Raw genomic sequence first — 21,579 nt, 5'->3', positions numbered from 1 at the left:
GTTTTTGGTGTTGGTTTTACGATGACTAACAAGTGCCTACACTCATCGGCAACTATTCAGTTTCAACACTTTTCAGTTTCAAAGTATAAATACTTTGATTAGCTTTGCATTACTGCTTCGTCTCATTCAATATAATATTTTACTTTAATAAGAAATGCAACTTCAAATAATCACCACGTTCTCTCCAATAGAGACTATGATTTCAATATAAAAAGTATATACTCTTATAACATAAAAAAAAAAAATTATCCACAGCCCAATCCTTATGAACCTAAATACTACAAACCCCAAATAATTCACCAAATACAGAATCAGATTTTTATAAAATGAAACAACATGAAGACCCTTTAAAGTTCTCACAGCATAGCAATTCCACAGCTCTTATGAATTATGATAAAGAAACAACTATTGCAAACAAGCAAAATATAACTTATCACGTATAATTTCTCTTTACCTAAAACATTCAAAAGATATTTATCATTAATATACACATTTCTTGCAAGTCCAAACCACAAAATTATACAAAAAATAATAATCTAGATCACGAGTAAAGTATATCCCGCCCGTAGGGCGGGCCGACCCTAGTCTATATATATAAAAAGATGTTGCTTCTCTTCCATGAAGCCACGTCATCGCCAGCCTGGAAAGTCGTCTTCTGTAGTGCCGCCACGCGTCCAAACGCACCAATTCTTGCCGTTTCATTTAATAGATTACATTAAACACAAATCGTGTTGGGCTTCGTCTGGTTATTGCGTAATGGGCTCTGCATTTGGTCACCGTGTCTGGCCCGGGAACGTGAGAACCGTTTTCTCTAACCCTAACTGATCGAACAACGCTCTGAAAACTGTCTCTTCCTTTCTACGGCGGCGACGACCTCTGCGCTACCTTTCACTTGCTGAAACGGCCGAGATGTAACTTCGTCTTTAATCCAGGCAATTCAATCACCCACTACGATGTATTCAATGCGTCGTTTGTTGCTCACTGGTGGTGTCTCATATGTATAAATATGTGAGTCCTTCTCATCACGAACTCATCCTCTCTTTCAATCTCTTGCGATAAACTGAATCGTGTTGTAATGGCTAATTCTAGGGTTTTCTTCTTCGACTTGAAGTCCGGCAGTTGCTCCTCCGCCGTCGAGGCAAGGCTGCTGCGGTTCTGGAAGGCGAGATACGTCAAACGTGGTGGTATGCTCCTGGTGGACGTCAATGTAAGTTCTTTCTTCTATTTCTTTTTTAGATCTGAGTTCGATCAATTTCCGGCGAGTTTATTTTGTTTACTGATGAAGAGTTAACACTTTTCTGTTCTCAGTCGACATTGATGCAAGCCACCATCAATGCTCACCGGCTTTCGAAATTCCGGAAGAGGCTTGCCGCCGGAACGATGTATTCCATATACGGCTTTGATGATACACATCATTTAAGTTCGTTTCTTCAGTTTTTGTTTAGATTTGTGTTCGATCATTTTCTCATTGTTTACTCACTGAGTCATGTGGCTGCAACACTGAATGCAAAAGTCAAAGAAAATGGTGAAGCATCTCCAAAGCCGCCTCATCCGGACCTAAAGTATTTGGATCAGATACTCACTGTTCCGAAAAGAGAACTGTTTGTGGAGGTTGATAATGACAAAGAATGGCTATATGGTCCATTGGGTGTCAAGTTAAGAAAGGCAAGAACGTGGTATGTGAGTTTTGAGTTTCTTTGTGATCTTGCATTGATTGTTATTGTTTATGAAAAGATCAATGCAAAATTTAAAAACTTTCTTCTCTTTCTGCAGGAATCTGTTTAAATGCATTATTGTTTTATGTACTTTGTGTTCAGAGATTCCAAGAGACGCGTGTTTTGATGTGTGTTTCAATCTCTTAATCTTCGAACGTGGCTGATTATATTCTGTACGCAAGGTCAAAACGGAAGTCACTTTGGACCAAGGCCTGTGCCACCACCAATTTCAAAGAAATATGACTTTGGAAATTGAACCTGCTGAGCTGGATTTCCGTAATGGTGCCATGATCGGAAATGTTTGTATATTCTTCTGAAAGCAAGTTTTGATCTTAATTATTGATCGTTATTTTTATAGTATCATCCTGTTTAGTTCAATGCAACATAGTTTGTGTATTGGGTTTCATTTTGGCTAATTTGGAAGTTGGTCACATTTTCTCAGATAATTGATTGGTGATGTAATCTCTCTTTTGATAGTCTCTCCTAGGATTTTTGTGTTTCATAAGTTCCATACGTGCAGTGCTGCAGTCAGCGTCTACCAATCCCAGATTTAGTTGTGGAAATAAGCTACTGCAATACTTAAAATGCAAGCCTCTTTGCCACCCATGGAGATGACAATGTGTATGTTTGTGATTACAGGATGACAATGGTGTCTCTGTCAACTCTCCAAAAAATTGTCTCATCTTTTGCTTGCGTGTCCTGCAACAACACAAGCGTTCTTAGAGTGCTCTGGCATGTTATCTAGTTCTATATATATTGGCTTCATTTCATGTGTTCACAGTTTTTATTATCAAGCTGTAATTAATAACTCGTGTTTACCGCCTTAATTGTTTTATTTCAATTTTCACACACTATATTACATACCACATCACACCATTTATTCGTATTTTACATTTCACGTCGTTCCTTTTATCTTTCTTTTGTTAATTCACTCCTTTAATCTTATTAATAATGATGATCGTACTTAGAAGAAAACCTTGCTTCGAGAAACCTAACCACGTTCACATCCAGCTGAAACGCTTTAGCCAGAATCTCCGGCATTATCAAAGGCGTTGAACCAAAAACCGCGTCTGCGATTGTGATCGTACCGGGGTTTTGGCTTCCGAGACCAGCAAACGCAACCGCGTTCGTTCTCCCAATGTTCACTTGGAAATGGATCATCCCGATGGGAAACACAAACACATCCCCAGGATAAAGAACCTTCGAGAACAATCTGTTGTTGTCTTGGTTTGATGTTACAAACCCTACTAAAAGCGTTCCTTCAACAAGGACGAGGATCTCCGTGGCTCGTGGATGCGTGTGTGGCGGGTTTTGACCCCCCGGGGCAAAGTCAATACGAACAAGAGAGACTCCGAGAGTGTTGAGTCCGTGGATTCTGTCTACGTTGACGTTGGTAACGTTGGAACCGACGCGGTTCATGGTGTTTCCGGCGATGTTCAGTCCGGAAGTAAAGAAATCCTCGGCCTTCACGTATTTTGGGTCTTTGCAGAATTTTCCGTTCACGAAAACTGAAAATAAGAGAAAAAAACCTTGTTACGTATTAATCATCGCATTATTGTTGAATCAATATTGGTCTGTTCTGTTACTGTTCTGACTAATTAATTATGCTGTACGTAGTTCTCAATTTGTTTCGTTATACACGACATGCATGTTAGACTGAAGCATATATCGAATTATAATTAGGAGCACCTGAACTAATTTCAGGGTATATTTACACTTTAAATCAATTTATTCTAGTTTCAAGAGCCATCACTTCATTACTGAATTAAGACAGAGTTAAATGATGGATCTGACGTGGACGAAAATTCTTCTCCTATTGGCCTGAATTAATTTGCTGACGTGGACCTCTTCTCCTTTGATTTTATTAACCTTTTAGTATAGTATAGATGTGTCTTATAGTTTCAAGAGCCATCACTTCACATTAAATTTCTTATTTATATATAGAAACGGTAGTAATAAATTATAATTAGTACGATATTAAATAACCATATTAAATAGAGATTACCGCCATTAACGTCATCGACGGCAACACAAAAGTCTTGAAGAGGACTTGGGTCGTAACAAGATACAAACGAAGATGCTAAAGCCAATAAGATGACTTTGGCTACAAGGAAGCGAAGAAGCCTATCCATTTTTGTATTTTTGTATTTCCGATGTATTTCCTTTTGTCTCTAGCTTTGTGGTAGGTATTTGAGATATTGCATTTTGCTTACGAATGTAGCGCTATATATAGCACACAATACATAGATCATTGATTTCTGTGAGTTGATAATGGGTATTTTATTAAATTAAGAGTCGTACAATAATTTTAGTGGTCATATCTCATTGGTGAGTACTATTTTCAATTTAGAAAATGAATCGTGAACGGCCGACTTTTTATTTTAATTTGGAAAATATCTTCAGGTAAACTTTATCAGTTTAAGTAACTTAAACTAAATGAGTTAAGTGTGAAGATGCAAATGCTTTCGGATGGCAGGTACGAGATCACACACGCGTTTAGCGAAATAACATGGTATCCACCGCTAGCAACATTCCAATGTGCTGTATTTTTCTTTGCAAAGCTACACATATAATTTTTAAAACTATATAGTAGAAATTATTTAAAAATAAATATGAGAAGCTTTTGTAGTATATAAGGGACCCTATGTATAACGACATTTCATTTTTCAAGAAATATTATAAACTGTATTTGAGATTGGACGACCAAAATTAACAAGAGGTTTATATAGAGTTTTAGTTCTTTAAAAAAAAAAAAACAAGAGGTTTATATAGAGTTGCAAGAACTTAAATATATAAGAGTTTTGGTTTAGACAACGATTGAATCAGTTTTTGAATAAAGTTTGAGTTTAAATGTGATGTATAATCGAGCATGTTATTATTAGTAGCTCGCTGTCCCTTAATGTAAAAACTGACCTGATGCTAATGGCATCCACAATTTGGAGTTTCAAAAAATTAAGGAAGCGAGATGTAAATGTTCAATTTTGTTTGAGTGCTCTATCCATTTATCGTACATGTCAATACCGAATGTGTGATATATAATACTAACTATATATTGGATTACACGACATACTGAGAGATTTGAAATTTCAGTATATTCGTTTTTAAATATGATCAACTAGTTCAAAATACATAGAATGCAAGTGAGGGCTACGTATACATCACGAGGAGAGTGACCAAAATATTCTTGGTAAGTTGGAAGATAAAAACACATTAGTGCAGAGCCACTTAATCAAAGTGCCCTAACCACTATAAAACACGGCCATTCTTATCAAACACACAAAATGCAAATATTTATTTGAAAATATAAATCACGTGCATTGCAACTTGTCGATGATAAACTGGGTATTGAGCTCGTGGTGGCAAGACATTCACTTATCTCAAATATTAATATATTCTTATATATTGGATAAATTCCATTGCAATAATCCATGACATCAGCTCCATTAGTTTTACAGTCCATTTCCGCAAGGCGGCTGCTGTAATTTATAAGAGAAGGCTATCCAAGCATTGAATTTTCTTTTTACTAATTATCACCTAAATGACAGTGCTATCTATCATGATATGTGTAATGTGTTATGCAAAACATGGCAAAGTATTAACATTAATTATCAAGTGTAGTTATTTTTCAATCTAGACGTAATCGGATCTCTATCAAGTTGGGTCAATTGATACATACCAGAGGAGACATGGCAAAGAGCCTCGTGAGCTGTTATCCCAAACTGGTTGTAGTTCTTAGGAGGTTTGTCGATCGAGAATAAATCACTTGTTGTGAGACAGTCTTTTAGGGCTAGACAAGAGGTGATTTTGGATTCTATAACAAACCCTATCTAGGTTATTTTGTATATGTTGATTGAGAAATAAATGAGGATGGATCATGAAATTTATCAATTGGTGCAATGAATATACATAATCCTTGCATGTATTTGAATCCGCCACGATCAATTTATACCAGTAAACTTCTCTATACAGTTTGAGATCTCCTCTATTCCCATATTCCATATATTATTCTATGTTGATTTATATATGAATACATATATCAAACATACTATTATATACATAAACTATACACTTTTATTGGCCATATCTATCTTATTAAATCAGAAACATTACAACTTCTTCTGAGTGGATTTTAAAGGTGGACCTCATATATTTAAATTAAATGTCTCATTCTTTATATATAATACGTACTATAGTCTAACTTTGCATTGATGTATTTTCTTAAATACAATTCTTCTTTTTGTCTATATTCCATATATGATTTTCACATTTATTACATATCGATTTAAATAAGATAGATACTAAAAATACTAAAAATATTAATCGTTTTAGAATTACCTTATACAATTCATTTTAAATTGATCAGTATACTTTCATTGGCCATATTGATTTTATTAGTACGAATAACATTAAGTATATAAGTCACAGACACATACATAAAGATATGACTATTCTTTAACTACGTTGGGCCTGATCTACTTTCTAAAACAAATAACACATAGCTTTATATATTGTATAGAATATAGTAATATTGTATAGTATTATACTTATACAATAATACTAAAAACAAACCAAACTGAAATATAATATATATCGAAAATGCTTTGAACCATTACACACAAAATATATTAGAACTCAGAGATAAAATTCACTTTGAAATTATGTAATAGTTATTTTAAAAAATTAAATTTCGTAATGTACAAAAAAACATAAGTTTTATATAAAATTTTGTGTTACAATAAAAAGACACAACTCGCGCTTGCAAAGTGTTATTTTTACATAAAGACATATTTGATACTGTTCTTTAAACACAAAATTGAATTATACAAACTCGATACTACATAAAACTAAACAATATAGAATACATTTTAAAAATAAAACCCGTGCGGGTGCGCATGGCCTTTGCGAAAATCGTAGATATGTTTATATAATATATTTATATATTATGTTACACATATTTTCATATAAATAATACTCCAGTGTAAGTTTTATATGATAAATGTTGAAAATACAAAATATATAGCACTATATATTTTAAATAATATATATAAAAATCTACTTCACGTTATCATAAAATTTAAAAATCAAATTTAGTAATTAAACACATTACTTATTTAAACACATTAGTACACATTGTTATTTATCAAAATTTTATATTAATACACATTGCAATCATGTATAACATTTAGTAAATTTAGTAGAAACAAAGATAAAAAAAAAATTGACTCCCGCTCGGTAGAGCGGATCATAATCTAGTTCATTGTGTTAATACAAATAATATTAGATATATTAATTATAGACACATACATTAGATATAAATATCAATGAACCAACTAATATCGAGTATGTTTCTAATAGAATATATTTAACATTTGAATTTATTTGAATAGATGCCACCATATTTTTTTTATTTAAAAAATTCACTTTTGAACATCGGTTTATACCATAATTTCATCTCGGTTATCACCATGATTAGTAATTTTTTTTCATTTCAAACACAATATTTCGATTTGGAAGTTCCTATACAATCCGCGTTTGCAAAATCGGCAGGTCATGATCTAGTTAATGCGTTAAACTTTAACTGGTTTGAAATCTAGATTCTTTTTTTTGTATCCGTATATACATGAAACATTTATATTTGTTTAATTTACAAAAAGGTTACATTTCCAAATATGATCTAAAAATGGGCTATTAATTTACTCTAGGCAAATATTTTGGAATACACAGTAAACTTAAACTGGGCTTATGGGCTTTGTTTAGATTTGGGCTTTTCAAAAAACTGAAGACTAAAAGGAGAGAGTAAGAGCCGCGAAGCAAATAGCATCCTTCAACCTTGTTATTGAGCTTCCTTCCTTCCACTTCTCAAATCTGCTCCGTCGCCGTCGCTGCAAAACTTTCTCCTCCGATTCCAATTCTTTTCACTTAACGCTTAGATCGCAAAAACATGAACGCTCCGGTTCTCGTTCTCAGTAAGTTACCCTTCAGATCTCGTCTCTATTAGGTTTTCCTCACTCTCACTAATGCTTTTTACTGATTCGTCAAAAATGTTTCAGAGGACTCTTTGAAACGTGAATCTGGAACGAAGGTTCACCATGGTAACATTCAAGCTTCCAAGGTAAATATATTAATAATAAAGTCCTTTCCTTTTTGTTGGTTCATTCTCTGCTTTTGAATCATTGGTTTTCACTATGGTTCGATTTTTTGGACAGGCTGTGGCTGATATCATCCGCACCACATTGGGTCCTCGCTCTATGTTGAAGATGCTTCTTGATGCTGGTGGAGGTAACTTTTCATCTTCTTATTTATTACTGTTGTTTACTCTTCTCTATAAATCTTAATAAGAGACTAAGATTAGGTTAAAAGTTTATGCCTTTGTGAAAGGTTCAGTCTTTACAGATTTGTAGTTCTCTTTTTCTGCTTTTTAGTCTCTGAGTTAGCTTATACATAAACCCTAGATTAGGTTAATGTTTATGCCTCTTGAAAGATTTAATCTTTTACAGATTTGTAGTTCCCTCTTTCTCTAAACTATTCTGCTTTCACTTTCTGAGTTTAGCTATGCATAAACCTAAATATCATTTTGGAAATTTTACTATTTGTTTGAGTTTTTTTTCTTCTTCTTGGATCTGTTCTCTTCTTCTGGGGTTATGGGTGTTTTATATCTGCTAAACTCTTTGTTTATGGATCTTTACAGGAATTGTTGTTACCAATGATGGGAATGCTATTTTGCGTGAACTAGATGTTGCTCACCCTGCAGCTAAGGTTTTACTTCTTCCCGTTCTTGAACGTTTTTGCTGCCTTCTAATTGTTCCTTTTTTCTGATATGTTTGTCATCTCTCTGTATGTGTTGATTGCAGTCGATGATTGAGCTGAGCCGCACACAGGACGAAGAAGTCGGTGATGGGACTACATCTGTTATTGTTCTTGGTATGTACATCATATCTGATGATTCTTTTTTGTTGAATCTTTTGTATACCACTAGGTTTGGATTTTGAAGAGTGTACTAGGCACTGCTTTGATGTTTTATTGTGGATTTGATACTTTAAAGCAAACATATATTCTGCTGCTATTACTGTCACTCATTTACTTTTAATTCCAACAGCTGGTGAAATGTTACATGTTGCCGAAGCTTTCATTGAAAAGAGTTACCATCCTACAGTCATATGCCGAGGTATACTTGCGTATCATTTGCTACCATCCATTCCACACTGTTGTAGTTTTTTTTACCTGTATTTCATTTTGGATACTGTTTTCTTCACTGCAGCTTACAATAAGGCTCTAGAGGATGCTATCGCTGTTCTTGACAAGATTGCCATGACAATCGATGTGAATGACCGTAAGTCCACTTCTTTCATCGCTATTTATATTTTTCTGCCAAGTGGATCGATGTCGCTAATTACTCATGTTTATTAATTAAAAAAATGTTTATATTGCAGGTGGAACAGTACTAGGATTAGTCAAGAGCTGCATAGGAACAAAATTCACCAGCCAGTTTGGAGATCTAATTGCTGTGAGTACTTTAACTAGTAAAGAGTCTGTCCTTATACGTCACATGTTGGATTTTACGGTTTAACCATATGTGTTTTTTTAGACTGCATAATAAGCCGCTGTAAAGTTATAAGACACAAACACATTTCCTCATCTGCACATATAGAAGCTACATACTAAGTTCGTGTACTCATGTTCTAATACTAATATATCTGGCTCTTATAGGATTTGGCTATTGACGCCACAACTACTGTTGGTGTTGATCTTGGACAAGGATTGAGGGAAGTGGATATCAAAAAATACATCAAGGTTGAGAAGGTTCCTGGTGGCCAGTTGGAAGACTCCAAAGTTCTCAAAGGAGTCATGTTCAACAAAGACGTAGTTGCTCCTGGTAAAATGAAGAGAAAGATCGTCAACCCACGGATTATTCTTCTCGACTGTCCCCTCGAGTACAAGAAAGGTGAAAACCAAACAAATGCCGAGTTGGTCAGAGAAGAGGACTGGGAAATTCTGCTGAAACTCGAAGAGGAGTACATCGAGAACATCTGCGTGCAAATACTAAAGTTCAAACCGGATCTGGTCATCACAGAGAAGGGACTCAGTGACTTGGCATGTCACTACTTCAGTAAAGCTGGAGTTAGTGCGATTCGGAGGCTGAGAAAGACGGATAACAACAGAATCGCTAAGGCGTGTGGTGCTGTGATTGTGAACAGGCCTGACGAACTTCAAGAGTCTGATGTTGGTACTGGCGCTGGCTTGTTTGAGGTCAAGAAAATAGGAGATGATTTCTTTGCCTTCGTTGTTGATTGCAAAGAACCCAAAGCATGCACTGTGCTCTTAAGAGGACCAAGTAAAGATCTTCTCAACGAAGTTGAAAGAAATCTTCAGGTGCGTGAATGATATTTACTAAACATTTAAATGAGTTAAGAACTTGATGCCTGATAACATTCTTCTTCCTACAGGATGCCATGTCTGTTTCAAGAAACATCATCAAGAACCCAAAGCTTGTTCCTGGTGGAGGAGCCACTGAATTAACCGTTTCCGCCACTTTAAAACAGAAGAGTGCAACGATTGAAGGAATCGAAAAGGTTGCTCTTTGCCTGTAGTTATAATCTTGTTAACGTTGAATGGGATCTCTAATGCTTGATTGTTACTGAAACAGTGGCCTTATGAAGCAGCTGCTATAGCTTTTGAGGCTATTCCGCGTACTCTAGCACAGAACTGTGGAGTTAACGTGATCAGAACTATGACAGCACTGCAAGGAAAGGTACCCTTTCGTCTACCATTGTGTTTTCTTATCTGACATTTTCTGTTACTGAATGTTTCTCTCATTGATTGAATCTTTTGGTGTTTTTTTTGGTATTTAGCATGCAAATGGTGAGAATGCCTGGACTGGAATCGATGGAAACACTGGTGCAATAGCTGACATGAAAGAGAGCAAGGTAAAGAATAAAGAGAGCTGTGCTTTGTGGTGTTTGAGACTTTGTTTTTTTAACACTTTGAACTTTTGTGATTAGATATGGGATGCGTACAATGTGAAGGCTCAAACGTTTAAGACAGCGATTGAAGCGGCGTGTATGCTTCTGAGGATTGATGATATAGTGAGTGGTATCAAGAAGAAGCAAGCTCCAGGAGCTGGACCTTCAAAGCCTACCATTGAGACAGAAGGAGATGCAGACAACGAGCAAATACTTCCTGACTAGAAAATTTTGCTCTCCACCAACATAAACTTCTTTCCTTTTTTGTCTTTTTTGCTATTTTAGTTTGAATTTTGAAATGTTTGTGAAACTTGACAGTACCTTTAGTATTTTATGGCTTTTATTGGTGACTTGATTTACTATTGATTAAGTTTGATCTAGACTATAATTCAAAAATTTTACCAATCATGATTCTTTTTTTTTTTGAGTTTATGTTCGAGTTAATGTGTTATATTTGAGGTACAATTTTGAATGATCTCTTTTGTAAAATTGGTAACTCAAATAATTAATCAACCTCAAGCAAAATCGTATGTAGGTAGTAGTTATTTTGTTTTCTGAAAGAATTTTGTTTTATATCAATTATTTTACGGTTACTTGCAGTTTTTTTTAAACAAATTAATGTTTTAATTGCTTGGCAATCATTTCTCACGTTTACTTTCTTTCTGTTTCTAAACCATTTTTTTAAGAAAATAAATCTTTTAAATTAGTTAGTCAAAGATCTTTATAAATATTCTTATTTGATTTTATTATTTAAACAAAATTATTTCTTTAATTTTAGAAGTTAGCTATGTTTGGTAACTAAAAATTATATGTATATATATAACCACCTTTGCTATAATAAAAATATATATATATATATGGTTAAGTATATTTCTTTAATTTTTATTACATATTTTATATTTTCAGCTATTTTACTAAATCCATAATAAATATTATTTTAAATTAAAATACATCAAAATGTTACCGGTTAGTTATTTTAAAAGTTTAGTAAATCAAATACAATGAACTCATTTCATCTATAGTTTTTACCACATAACTTTTACTAAAATTACATTAAATTGTAATTTTTTATGGTAAATCAATTCTAATACAACATATTACCACTAGGAACTTATGAGTTTTCATTTGATTTGGTTAGACAAGATTTTGAGGTTAAGTGAATGTTGAATCTTGGTATCACCAGAAAGTTTATGATTTACGATATATTTTAGCATAATCTAAGTTTGCTTGTCTTGTGTTGCTTTGCTTGTCTGGTGTTGCTGCCTTTGGTACATCAAATCAAAACATTAGGATCATACTAGAGAAAAAGAAATAGAATTCTATTATATAATTAGTACACAGATTTATAATTTTATAACAGAAAAACTAAATTTATTTCAAAAACATCGAATTTGTTCTAAAAACGGATATAGATAGTCTTATGATTTTGCATTTTAAGTTGGCTAGACAAGATTTTGAGGTTAAGTGAGTGATGAATCTTGGTTGGTATCAGGAGAAGGTTTATGATTTATGGTTTATTTAAGACAATCTAAATTTGATAGTTTGGTATTGCTTCACTTGGTCCAGCTAATAAAAACATATGATTTTACTACAAAAACATAGAATTCTACTACATAATAACTAGCACACAAACTTAGAATTCTAGTAGAAGAAAGCTGAAGTGTAATGTTGATGTAATGTTGATGACAAAAAAAACTGAATTTTATTACAGAAAAGGTAAATTTAAAAAAAAAACTGAATTTTATTACAGAAAAAGTAAAATTTACCTTTATCCCACTATTAGGAAAACACATTAATTTTGGAAAAAAAATCATAATTTTTTTAAATATTAGTTTTCAATAAAGTTAAATCAATAGTAACTCAATTATTTTTTTTTCTGAAAGTTACAATTTACTATAACTAAATAATAATTTCATAAAAACATAAAATTTCTATCTTAGTGAAACTAATTCTTTTTCAAAACTTTTATCTTTGTGAAATGGATAGAATAGTAGTTTTCTGCAAAAACATAAAACCCTACAACAAAAACATGCAACTCTATTTCGAAACATAAACATGAACTCTATTTTGAAACACAGAATTCTACTACAAAAAATAAAACTGTGCATAAGTTACTTATAGATTTTGAGGAAAATTTTCATGGAATAAAATACCTAACCTGAATATACAAGTTGGTCTTATTACACTCTATGTTCTCACATAAACAAAAGAAGTAACAAAAAAATTCAAACATCAACAAGAAAAAGAAACAGAAAAAAAACACACAAAATACATTTGGTTTCATTCAGTTCTCTTCTCCACGTCATCATCCTCAGCAAGCATATACCTCTTCCAGAACCAATGTGGCTTCCACACTCTCTCCCTCATGTCATCAATAGCGACTCCTTTAGTTTCCGGTACGAAGAACATCGCAAACAGTCCCATCACTATGATCCAAGCGCTGAAGAAGAAGAAAATCCCCGATCTCATCCCGCAAAGCATCGACAAGAAAGCCTGCGCGATCACAAAGGTGAAGAACATGTTGCACGAGACCGCAACAGCGAATCCTGCAGTTCGAGTTTCTAGAGGAAACGTCTCGCTAGGAATCAGCCATCCTAAAGGTCCCCATGACCACGCGAAACCCATCACGTAAACGCACACAAAGATCACAACCACTAAGGCTTGTGGCTTCCCTAGTGATCCCGTGGTGCCCAAGTCTTTCGCTAGAATGATTCCAATGATCAACTGTTACAAGAGTTTGTTAGTCTTAGAGGATTACTTGTGAAGGAAGATACCTACTTCAAGATTTTTGTTTTAGAGGATTACTTGTGAAGCAAGATACCTACCTGACAAATGAGCATGTGAACGGAAGATTGGAGAAGAAGGAATCTCCGTCCGGTTCTGTCGACGAGGTAAATCCCGACGAACGTACTGAGAACATTGATTACTCCGGTGATAACAGCAGAGAGAAGAGCTGCATCACTTCCAAAGCCAACGGTCTGGAACAAGACCGGTGCGTAGAACATAATGGCATTGATTCCTGTAAACTGCTGGAAAAGTTGTAGAAGCATTCCGATGATGAAAGGTGGGCGACTCGCTGGCTTTAACAGTTTCCTGTAAGGATCCTTGACTTGACTCGCGATTTCGCATGCATGGACGATAGATTCATACTCCTCATTTATATCTTCAACTCCTCTGATCTTCCTTAGGGCTTCTTTGCCTTCTTCGTTCTTGTTGCGCTCGATGAGGCTCGTGGGAGTCTCGCAGATGATGAATGAACCGAAGAGGAGGATAATGGCTGGTACTGCAGCTCCACCGAGAGCAATACGCCATCCGTTAGGGTGAACCGTGGCAGTGAAGTAATTGACAAGGTTGGCAATAAAGATTCCAATAGTGACCATGAGTTGGAATACAATGTTGAGACCTCCCCTGAGCTGAGCCGGAGCAATCTCCGACAGGAAAAGCGGCACTGCCTGAAAATTTAAGGTGGATACAAACAATGTTAGGTCATTTCTAGAGATCTTGCAGAGCAAGTAAGATTTATATACCTACCTGATTGCCGAAGCCTACACCGAAGCCAAGCAAGATTCTTCCAATGATCAACATAAAGATGTTAACGGCTCCTGCGGTTAGCCCGACACCGATCAAGAAGAAGACAGAAGCAAACTGCATAGTGGGTTTCCTTCCAAGTTTGGAACATACGGCTGAAGCCAAGAAGCTGGCCACTAGGGCGGCTAGGTAAAGAGACGATGTGAATAGCTGCAAGAACTGGTTATCATACTTGCAGTAATTGTTCTCATGAACGTGCTGCTTCTTCTCCCACACCGTGGGGAAAAAACTTCTTCAAGAAATCGTCCATCGCCGTAACTCCACCTTTAAAATCATTAACGTTAGGTTAAAGAAAAATCAAGAAAAGGTAACTTACTACACAAGTTAGGCTTTGGAGTTTTGTTTCCTTGAAACACAAGTAAGGTGAAAACAGATACAGAGAAAGAGAGTAAACCGGATATTCCAATGTCGTAACCGAAGATCAAACCGCCGAAAGCGGCAATTACGACGCACACAAAGACATAGACAGTCATCTTGGCTTTGAAAGCCGGAGCATTCCCGCTTGATACAACAACAGCCATGTTCGATCAAAAACTACCACCACTAAAACTAAATATATGTCAAACTGTTTGTATATGTGTTATGTGTCTGTTTAAGCTAAAGATAAAACATGAAGGAAACTGAAGAATGAGACAGAGACACTGCTTGAAATGATAGACACTGATGGATAGAAGATGGGAGGAAACCGCATATTTATAAGACATGTCACAGAGTCTCAGACCAAAACTGAGATCCAAACTTGTCTAAAAATGGGATCGTGTTTCCAAAATAGCAGAGGCGAGATCTACGGTTATTGTATGGTCTGTAAATCCTTTTTGTTTTGTCTTGGATAATGATCTTGTTTTTCTCTTTCCCCACTTATTTTTGAATCACATATTCAATAAAACCATATTTGAACGTTTCATAATAATTTTATGTAATATGTATACTCAGCTAAATGTTTTGGATTTGATTATTCTATCATTTGGGTACTTTCCTAATTCATCCTTATTATCACTTTGAATCATGTGGAAATAACTTAAACAAACATCCAGATTCAGAGTCCAAAATGAAAAAAAAAACAATCAAGTATATGATTACATGAAAATTACTCTTCCCTACTAAGCCCATGTTTACCGGAGTAAACATCAATGTTTTATAGCTTAGTGTCAAGCTCACACACTTGCATCTCCACTTCCATTGAAGGAAAGCTAAGTACGAGTTTACAATGGGATACTGTATTTAAAATGTGCCTTAAAGATTCCCAACACTGTGATTTTTCCGGGCATGTGTGCCTTCGTCTCTATCACAATTTTTCTTTGCAATACATCTTGCAAAATATCACCTAAATCTGCAACGAATTTATCTATCTGAAGTACTAGAGGACATGGCAAAAGCGCCGAGCCTTTGGCTGGGAGTGTAGTCGAAGGAAGAGTGAGATTTCCCACTAGAATATCTCTGTAGTAAACCAAATTTTCCACCGTATTGTATTCAAAATCAGCAAGGTTGGGATTCGTCATAAGCATCTGAAGTGTAAGAGTAAAATTTAGCTGGACATCAAGCGCTGGTGATACATATGTGGATACGCTTTCGACAGTTGAAGATACGGTTTGTAGTAGGATGTTTTGGTTTGAACACGGTTTGAGCAAGAACCAAGGTGATCATGAAGGTGATGAAGAGGATGCAAATGACTCCAGAAACTAAGTAGCAAATGCGTAGTTTGGTCATGACTATTATAGTGATGTTATATGGATTGCTTTTGTTTATCTAAAAATGTTTACAGAGCTAGTATACTATTTTATAATAGAGTTTCATACAAGGACAGCTAAACATAATTGTATTCATCGGATATGTGATCATTGTATTCAATGGATGACAGTAATTAAGGTGGAGGTTTTTTAATTAGGCAGATTTGATTTCCTTAGCTTAATATATCTTCTCTTTTTGAGACAACAAACGGATACTTTGACCCATTGTTTTTAAAGATTTTCTTGGTTTTATTGCATCCATAACTTATATACGAGATCCAAAATAGTTTAAGGGATGGTATGAAAATGGTAGCAGATTATTGTCCATTGGTAAAAAATAATTTAAAGTATGATTGGCTGTTCACGATGATCATGTTCCGACATATTTGTTAGCTGTTTTATTACCCTCCTTCATGCACTCTCTCGTTTTAAGTCCCACCTCCCATTGACCGACCATTCTTTTCTTGTAAATTCAATCTCGATCGCTGCAAGATTTTAATCACTCTATAATTTTGCAGTTGCATTGCCCGTCTCTATACTTCAAATATTTAATACTCATAAACTCATTACTCTAATTACATGTCTGTGATTTGTCTCCTTGTGTCTCCCCCTAACGTATCCATGTGGTCGTCCTCCTCACCTCACTAGTACTATTCTAAACTCATTTTACTTAAAATTAATTATAATTAACTATGAATTCCACTCTGTTTCTCCTTTTAAGACCTCTCTCCCCTCTGTTTCATTTACATATTGTCTTCATCATCCACCACTAGCAGACACAAACCAAATCATCTACACATCTATATCACGATTTGCTCACACATTCTGACGTAGTACTCCGGAGTTTATAGGTAGAAGATATGGTTTAGAGGCGGTTTCAAAGACTGAATCACCACCGTTGATCGGACCTCGTATCTCTTTCTCAGACGGTGGAGATTTCTTCTGTATCAGCCCTGTAACATGTAAAGAGCTAGAGAAAGAAGTCGTCAAAGGGTCAGTGAAAGTCTCCGACTTTGAGTTCTTTTCGGAGAATGCGAGTCCACAGAGGATGCACACCGCCGACGAGCTCTTCTCCGAAGGAAAGTTGATTCCTTTCTGGCAAGAAAAGCACTCGGAGAAGCTTAAAAACGTTAACTTGAGGACCAACGAAGAAGAAGAAGAGAATCGTAAAGTGGAAGTGATGAAGAAGAATCAAGATCATGAGAATAACAACAATAGGAACAGAGTGAGCTGGTTAATAGATGAAGATCCATCTCCTCGTCCTCCGAAATGCACAGTTCTTTGGAAAGAGCTTCTGCGTTTGAAGAAACAGAGGAGCTCCAGGTCGTCTCTGTCTCCGTCGTCGTCCACGTCATCATCGAGCTCGCTGGAGGAAGCGGCGGCGAAGAGAGAGGAGAAAGAAGGTAAGAGAGGTAAGAAAGGATTAGAGAGGACGAGATCGACGAGTATGAGGATAAGGCCGATGATGCATGTTCCTGTTTGCACTCCTTCTAAATCCTCTGTTCCGCTGCGTCCTCTGTTTCCGCTTGCTCTTAGGAAGAACAGAGTAGAGAAAATCACTTGAAAAGTTGGAATCTTTTGATTTGACACATCTTATTATTGGTTGATTAGTTCGGATTATCATGTGATATGTAACTCTAATGCATGTGATTAAGCATTTTTAGGTGTATTTTTTTTTGTTTTATAAGTTGAGATCTAATGTGTGAGAGTGTTAAGATATTTTAGTAAAGATATATTCATGTGTTCTGGATCCAAAAGCATGTCATTATCAACAGATGATGTGTGTTAGATATGTTGTATGTTAGAGATGTGAAATGTTGGAGACAAAAGAATAAATGACAATAACAAAAGAAAAAAAAGATGATCCATGAGATAGAAAGAGCAGATATAAAAAAAAGTTTGTTAGTTAATGATGATGAAATACTGATGGGCACATGCAAGATTCAGATGTTTTCTCAAATTTACTTTTCCCTGCACCAATTGATTCTGCTTCACCATTTTTGAACCAGGCTCCACTTTTTACAGACTTACAGCTCTCCTTATTCATATATCTCTTGTACTCTTGTGACATATTGATAGATATTTGATCTAAAGAATATCTACAAGTCTGAATCCGGGTGAGAAAGGATATAGTTGAGAATCATCACATAAACTCAGTTTATCACAAAGATTCATAATACAACAATGATGTATTTTGTTTTTCATTACACAACATATGCAATCAGTATTCCCTTGTCCCCCAAAGTAAGTAATAAAAGAATGAAGCATTTCATCAGATATATGTTAAAGTAGGATTGTACACGTGAGAGGCTTCTAATTTACAAAACTATAACACAAACTCAAATCATTGTCCTCTTCTTCTTCTTAAAAGGGCTGAATCAACGTGGTGGTTGAGTCAAAAAGGGATTACCAGAAACCCTGAAGTAATAAAGCATCAGCGAGTTAGTTGTATTAGCCAATTCAAAGGTCAGATTTGAACGGTCAAAACCATTCCTGGAGTTTTGATAGCTTACCTTAGCTCAAGTCCTGGCTTCTGAAGAAGTTTGCTAGGAACCTTGCCAGTTAGGTTATTGTTTTGCAAGAACCTAATGATTCACCGAAAAAAAAAAAAAAGAAAAAAATCCTAAAGTCAGAAATTCATCCCCATGGCAAGAAAATCGGGACAATGCAATGGTTGAAGTAAAGCTATGGACATGAGAATATAGTGCATTGTTTACTATGTATGGCCTTTGAATCTTAAAAAAGTAAAGCTAAAAAGACAAAAGGTGTAATGTCTTTTCCATCCACAAGGCAAGAATCTTGACCAGAAGAAGCAGACAATATGCACATCTAGAGTAACCAAAGGACTGTATATAAGTAATACGAGACTTTGAAACTTACAGCTCTCGCAAGTGTGGCACTCCACCGAAGAATGAAGGAAAAGTTCCACTGAAACTGTTGTCTTCCAAGTGCCTACAAGGAAAAGTGATGAGATTAGCTTATATGTCTCTCTCTGTGTTCAATTGCCACATAAGAATTAGCTGCTTACACTGATTCCAGAAACTTGAGTGAAGTGAAGTCAGGTATACTTCCCGAGAGAGAATTATTTCCCAGCCAACTGTTCAGAACACAAAAATATCAAGTAATGTTTTTGACGTTTAAGGCATAAACACTAACTGTTCACTTGTCAAAGTTCCTTACATGGAGGACAATGCTGTTAACTTGGCAACTTGAGGTGCAAGTGAACCTGAAAGTCCCATACTAGTTAAGTTCCTGTGAACAACAATGGATTAGAATATTTTCAAAACTAATGCATAAACAAAAACACAGACGACATTCCAAACTCACAAAGCTACTATGCGAATCGAGGGCCATGAGAGCAGGTAACACCACTCCACGAGTAGTTCTTAGGCATACAAGGATCTCCGTTCCAATCAACTGGTACGTTTTTGAAACTTCTTTTAATAGCATTCAGAGCAGTCGCTGCATTAATAAAAAAAAAACAAAAAGCCAGCATTGTTAATCACCAGCTAATGGGTGCTTATCAAAACTAACAGTCATACCATCTCGAACAAGCGTTTTCCCTCCAATAGATATCAACTCAAACATTTCACCACCGTTGACAAGAGGTGCAAGCGTTGAGCCACTTGCAGGAGTCAGAGTCAACGTTTGTGAGACCTTCAAGAGGCCACCTGCTAGCAAATATAACCGAACCAGCTGGAGTGACAGAGAGGTCTTTATAATACGCTATACCATTCACAGAGACATCAAAGACTCTGGTTCCATCTCCCAACGAATCAGAGTCATGAGCGAAGTATAGGGCGATATAGTAAAGGAGTTTTTCAAGGGCATTGGTGGCCATGTGAACTCCAGAGGTTGGACCTGGTTAGCTCTTAGATCCGTGTTGAATATCCTAGAAGGAGGGAGGTTCCAGAAACCAGAAACTTCTAGTTTTCGATTGTTTGGTACTGTAGAGTTTAGAGAGTATGGCTCCCAAAAACCTATCAAACTCATCATCTGGAAACCTGGAAGCAACATATATTTAAAAGCTTATATAGATTAACAAGAGAAACTCTGAAAGAAACAATATACTACAACTGAAACATGCAAGAATCAAATATCTTAGATTAAAAGAATGAGTCAAGTGGTAAAAAAATATAAAGTTTGGATGGAAAACTGATACTATATAACCACACTGCATGTAAACTATATCAATAGCAAGCTCAAAAGCAGGACAGAAACTGAGATTTTGGAGACTATAAATAATTTCATAACAATTTTAATTTAAATTTGTAAACTTATGTTTATGCAGATTCTCTTTAAATTTTAGGGTGAGAGACCAATGTTACACTTCCTATGTCTAAGCCGGTTCTGCTCAAAACCATTTCTTCATACAAAAGATTCTACCTTTTCTTACTATAACAAAGCACTAATCTTTAAGAGGCTTCCAAAGCACCATACCTGATGATTGGTCCACTGTAACCAAAAGGATGTCTAGCAACAAGACTTAGCCCAAACTTTCTGACTCAGTAGAATTATGTAAATTTCTCTCTTAAAATTTGAGACTAGTGTAATGTTTCACTTGCCTAATGTCCAATGTCCACGACCGGTTCTACTCAAAACCATTCCTAGTATTGACTACATTGCCTTCATATACAAAAATATATTCAACCTTTCACACTACAAACAACTAAGCTCTAAGAGCTGTACCTGATGATTGGTCCACTGTACCCAAAAGCATGCCTAGCAACAAGACTCATCCCAAACTCTTTGAACTGAGTTGAATTGTAAACAGTACCATCAAGCCTAACAACCTCCAACGCCGAGATAAACGGATCAGAAGTGGGTATACGTATTCGAACCAATGCACACGCTTATAGACTTCCCCTGCGCCAGAAAACACCCTTCGTAATAAGAAGCAAGACCGTCCGCGTAATCGGCCGTGGTGTTGACGACTCCCCAGAGCGTCCCGTCGACGATCTGATCGAAAAAACCGGAGGAGGAGTGTCCTTTCCCGTTGACTCCTCCGTAGAAATACGTCGTCCTGATCATGTACTTCCACCCGCGGGAGACGGTGACGACGTAGCAGAACTTGCGACGTAGGTTAAGAGGGAAGGATCTGAGGGTCGAGTAGATTTGGTCGAGGACTTGTCCGGTGACGTTCTTGGACGTTTCCGGCGGAGATGGAGGTCCGTGTCGGATCGCCATTTGCGGTTGTTGATTACGGAGGAGGTGGAGGCGCCGCAATCGATCAGAATCGCTGAATCAGAAAAAAAATGAGAAACAAGAGAGAATGAGAGAGAGAGGGAGAGACATGTAGAGCGTACCGGAGGGAGGAGAGGGCTGAGAGAGAGGAGGAGCAGAGGAGAGATAAGACGGCGAGGAAATGAGGCGGAGATAGGGCATGGCGGCGGTTGGAAGAAGAGGGGGTGGTGGGGGTTGACCTGACCCTCCAGCTCCAGAGATGAGGAATGAGGAAAAAGCAGACAGGACACGGGAAACAGAACAGAACAGCGGTCAGAGAGGTTGAAGATGACGACGTGATCTCTTTATTTGTTTTCCAAGTTAGGTATTTTTTTGGTTCTTTCATTTTTTGGTTTTCTTCTAGAA

The 21,579-nt window shown here is 36.1% G+C and overlaps 3 protein-coding genes and 3 pseudogenes across 3 annotated transcripts; 2 read left to right on the top strand and 4 right to left on the bottom strand.

Moving 5' to 3' along the window:
* Positions 1–2,529: 2,529 nt before the first annotated feature.
* On the bottom strand, positions 2,530–3,917 carry LOC108838896 (germin-like protein subfamily 1 member 7). The gene is made up of 2 exons (XM_018611759.1): positions 3,721–3,917; positions 2,530–3,223 (listed from the first exon to the last, which is right to left on the bottom strand). Exons 1-2 carry the CDS (start codon positions 3,845–3,847, stop codon positions 2,661–2,663), a joined length of 690 nt encoding a protein of 229 aa, XP_018467261.1. The 5' UTR covers positions 3,848–3,917; the 3' UTR covers positions 2,530–2,660.
* A 3,604-nt stretch (positions 3,918–7,521) lies between these two features.
* Positions 7,522–11,083, top strand: LOC108813651 (T-complex protein 1 subunit gamma). The gene is made up of 13 exons (XM_018586270.2): positions 7,522–7,681; positions 7,766–7,827; positions 7,922–7,994; positions 8,404–8,471; positions 8,567–8,636; positions 8,812–8,880; positions 8,974–9,045; positions 9,146–9,219; positions 9,423–10,085; positions 10,160–10,285; positions 10,360–10,464; positions 10,565–10,639; positions 10,715–11,083. The coding sequence occupies exons 1-13, from the start codon at positions 7,657–7,659 to the stop codon at positions 10,898–10,900; spliced, it is 1,668 nt and encodes a 555-aa protein (XP_018441772.1). The 5' UTR covers positions 7,522–7,656; the 3' UTR covers positions 10,901–11,083.
* Positions 11,084–12,955: 1,872 nt separating this feature from the next.
* On the bottom strand, positions 12,956–14,784 carry LOC108809865 (sugar transport protein 6-like; annotated as a pseudogene).
* A 614-nt stretch (positions 14,785–15,398) lies between these two features.
* Positions 15,399–15,970, bottom strand: LOC108811419 (uncharacterized; annotated as a pseudogene).
* Positions 15,971–16,569: 599 nt separating this feature from the next.
* Positions 16,570–17,647, top strand: LOC108810652 (uncharacterized). Its single transcript, XM_018582757.2, has 2 exons — positions 16,570–16,637; positions 16,825–17,647. Exons 1-2 carry the CDS (start codon positions 16,570–16,572, stop codon positions 17,552–17,554), a joined length of 798 nt encoding a protein of 265 aa, XP_018438259.2. The 3' UTR covers positions 17,555–17,647.
* Positions 17,648–18,182: 535 nt separating this feature from the next.
* Positions 18,183–21,375, bottom strand: LOC130496844 (putative leucine-rich repeat receptor-like serine/threonine-protein kinase At2g14440; annotated as a pseudogene).
* Positions 21,376–21,579: the final 204 nt, after the last annotated feature.

The sequence above is a fragment of the Raphanus sativus genome, chromosome 6 (assembly GCF_000801105.2).
Source record: "Raphanus sativus cultivar WK10039 chromosome 6, ASM80110v3, whole genome shotgun sequence".
NCBI classification, from domain to species: Eukaryota; Viridiplantae; Streptophyta; class Magnoliopsida; order Brassicales; family Brassicaceae; genus Raphanus; species Raphanus sativus.
Note: the sequence above shows the minus strand (reverse complement) of the source record. Positions and strands in the feature narration are given on the sequence as shown.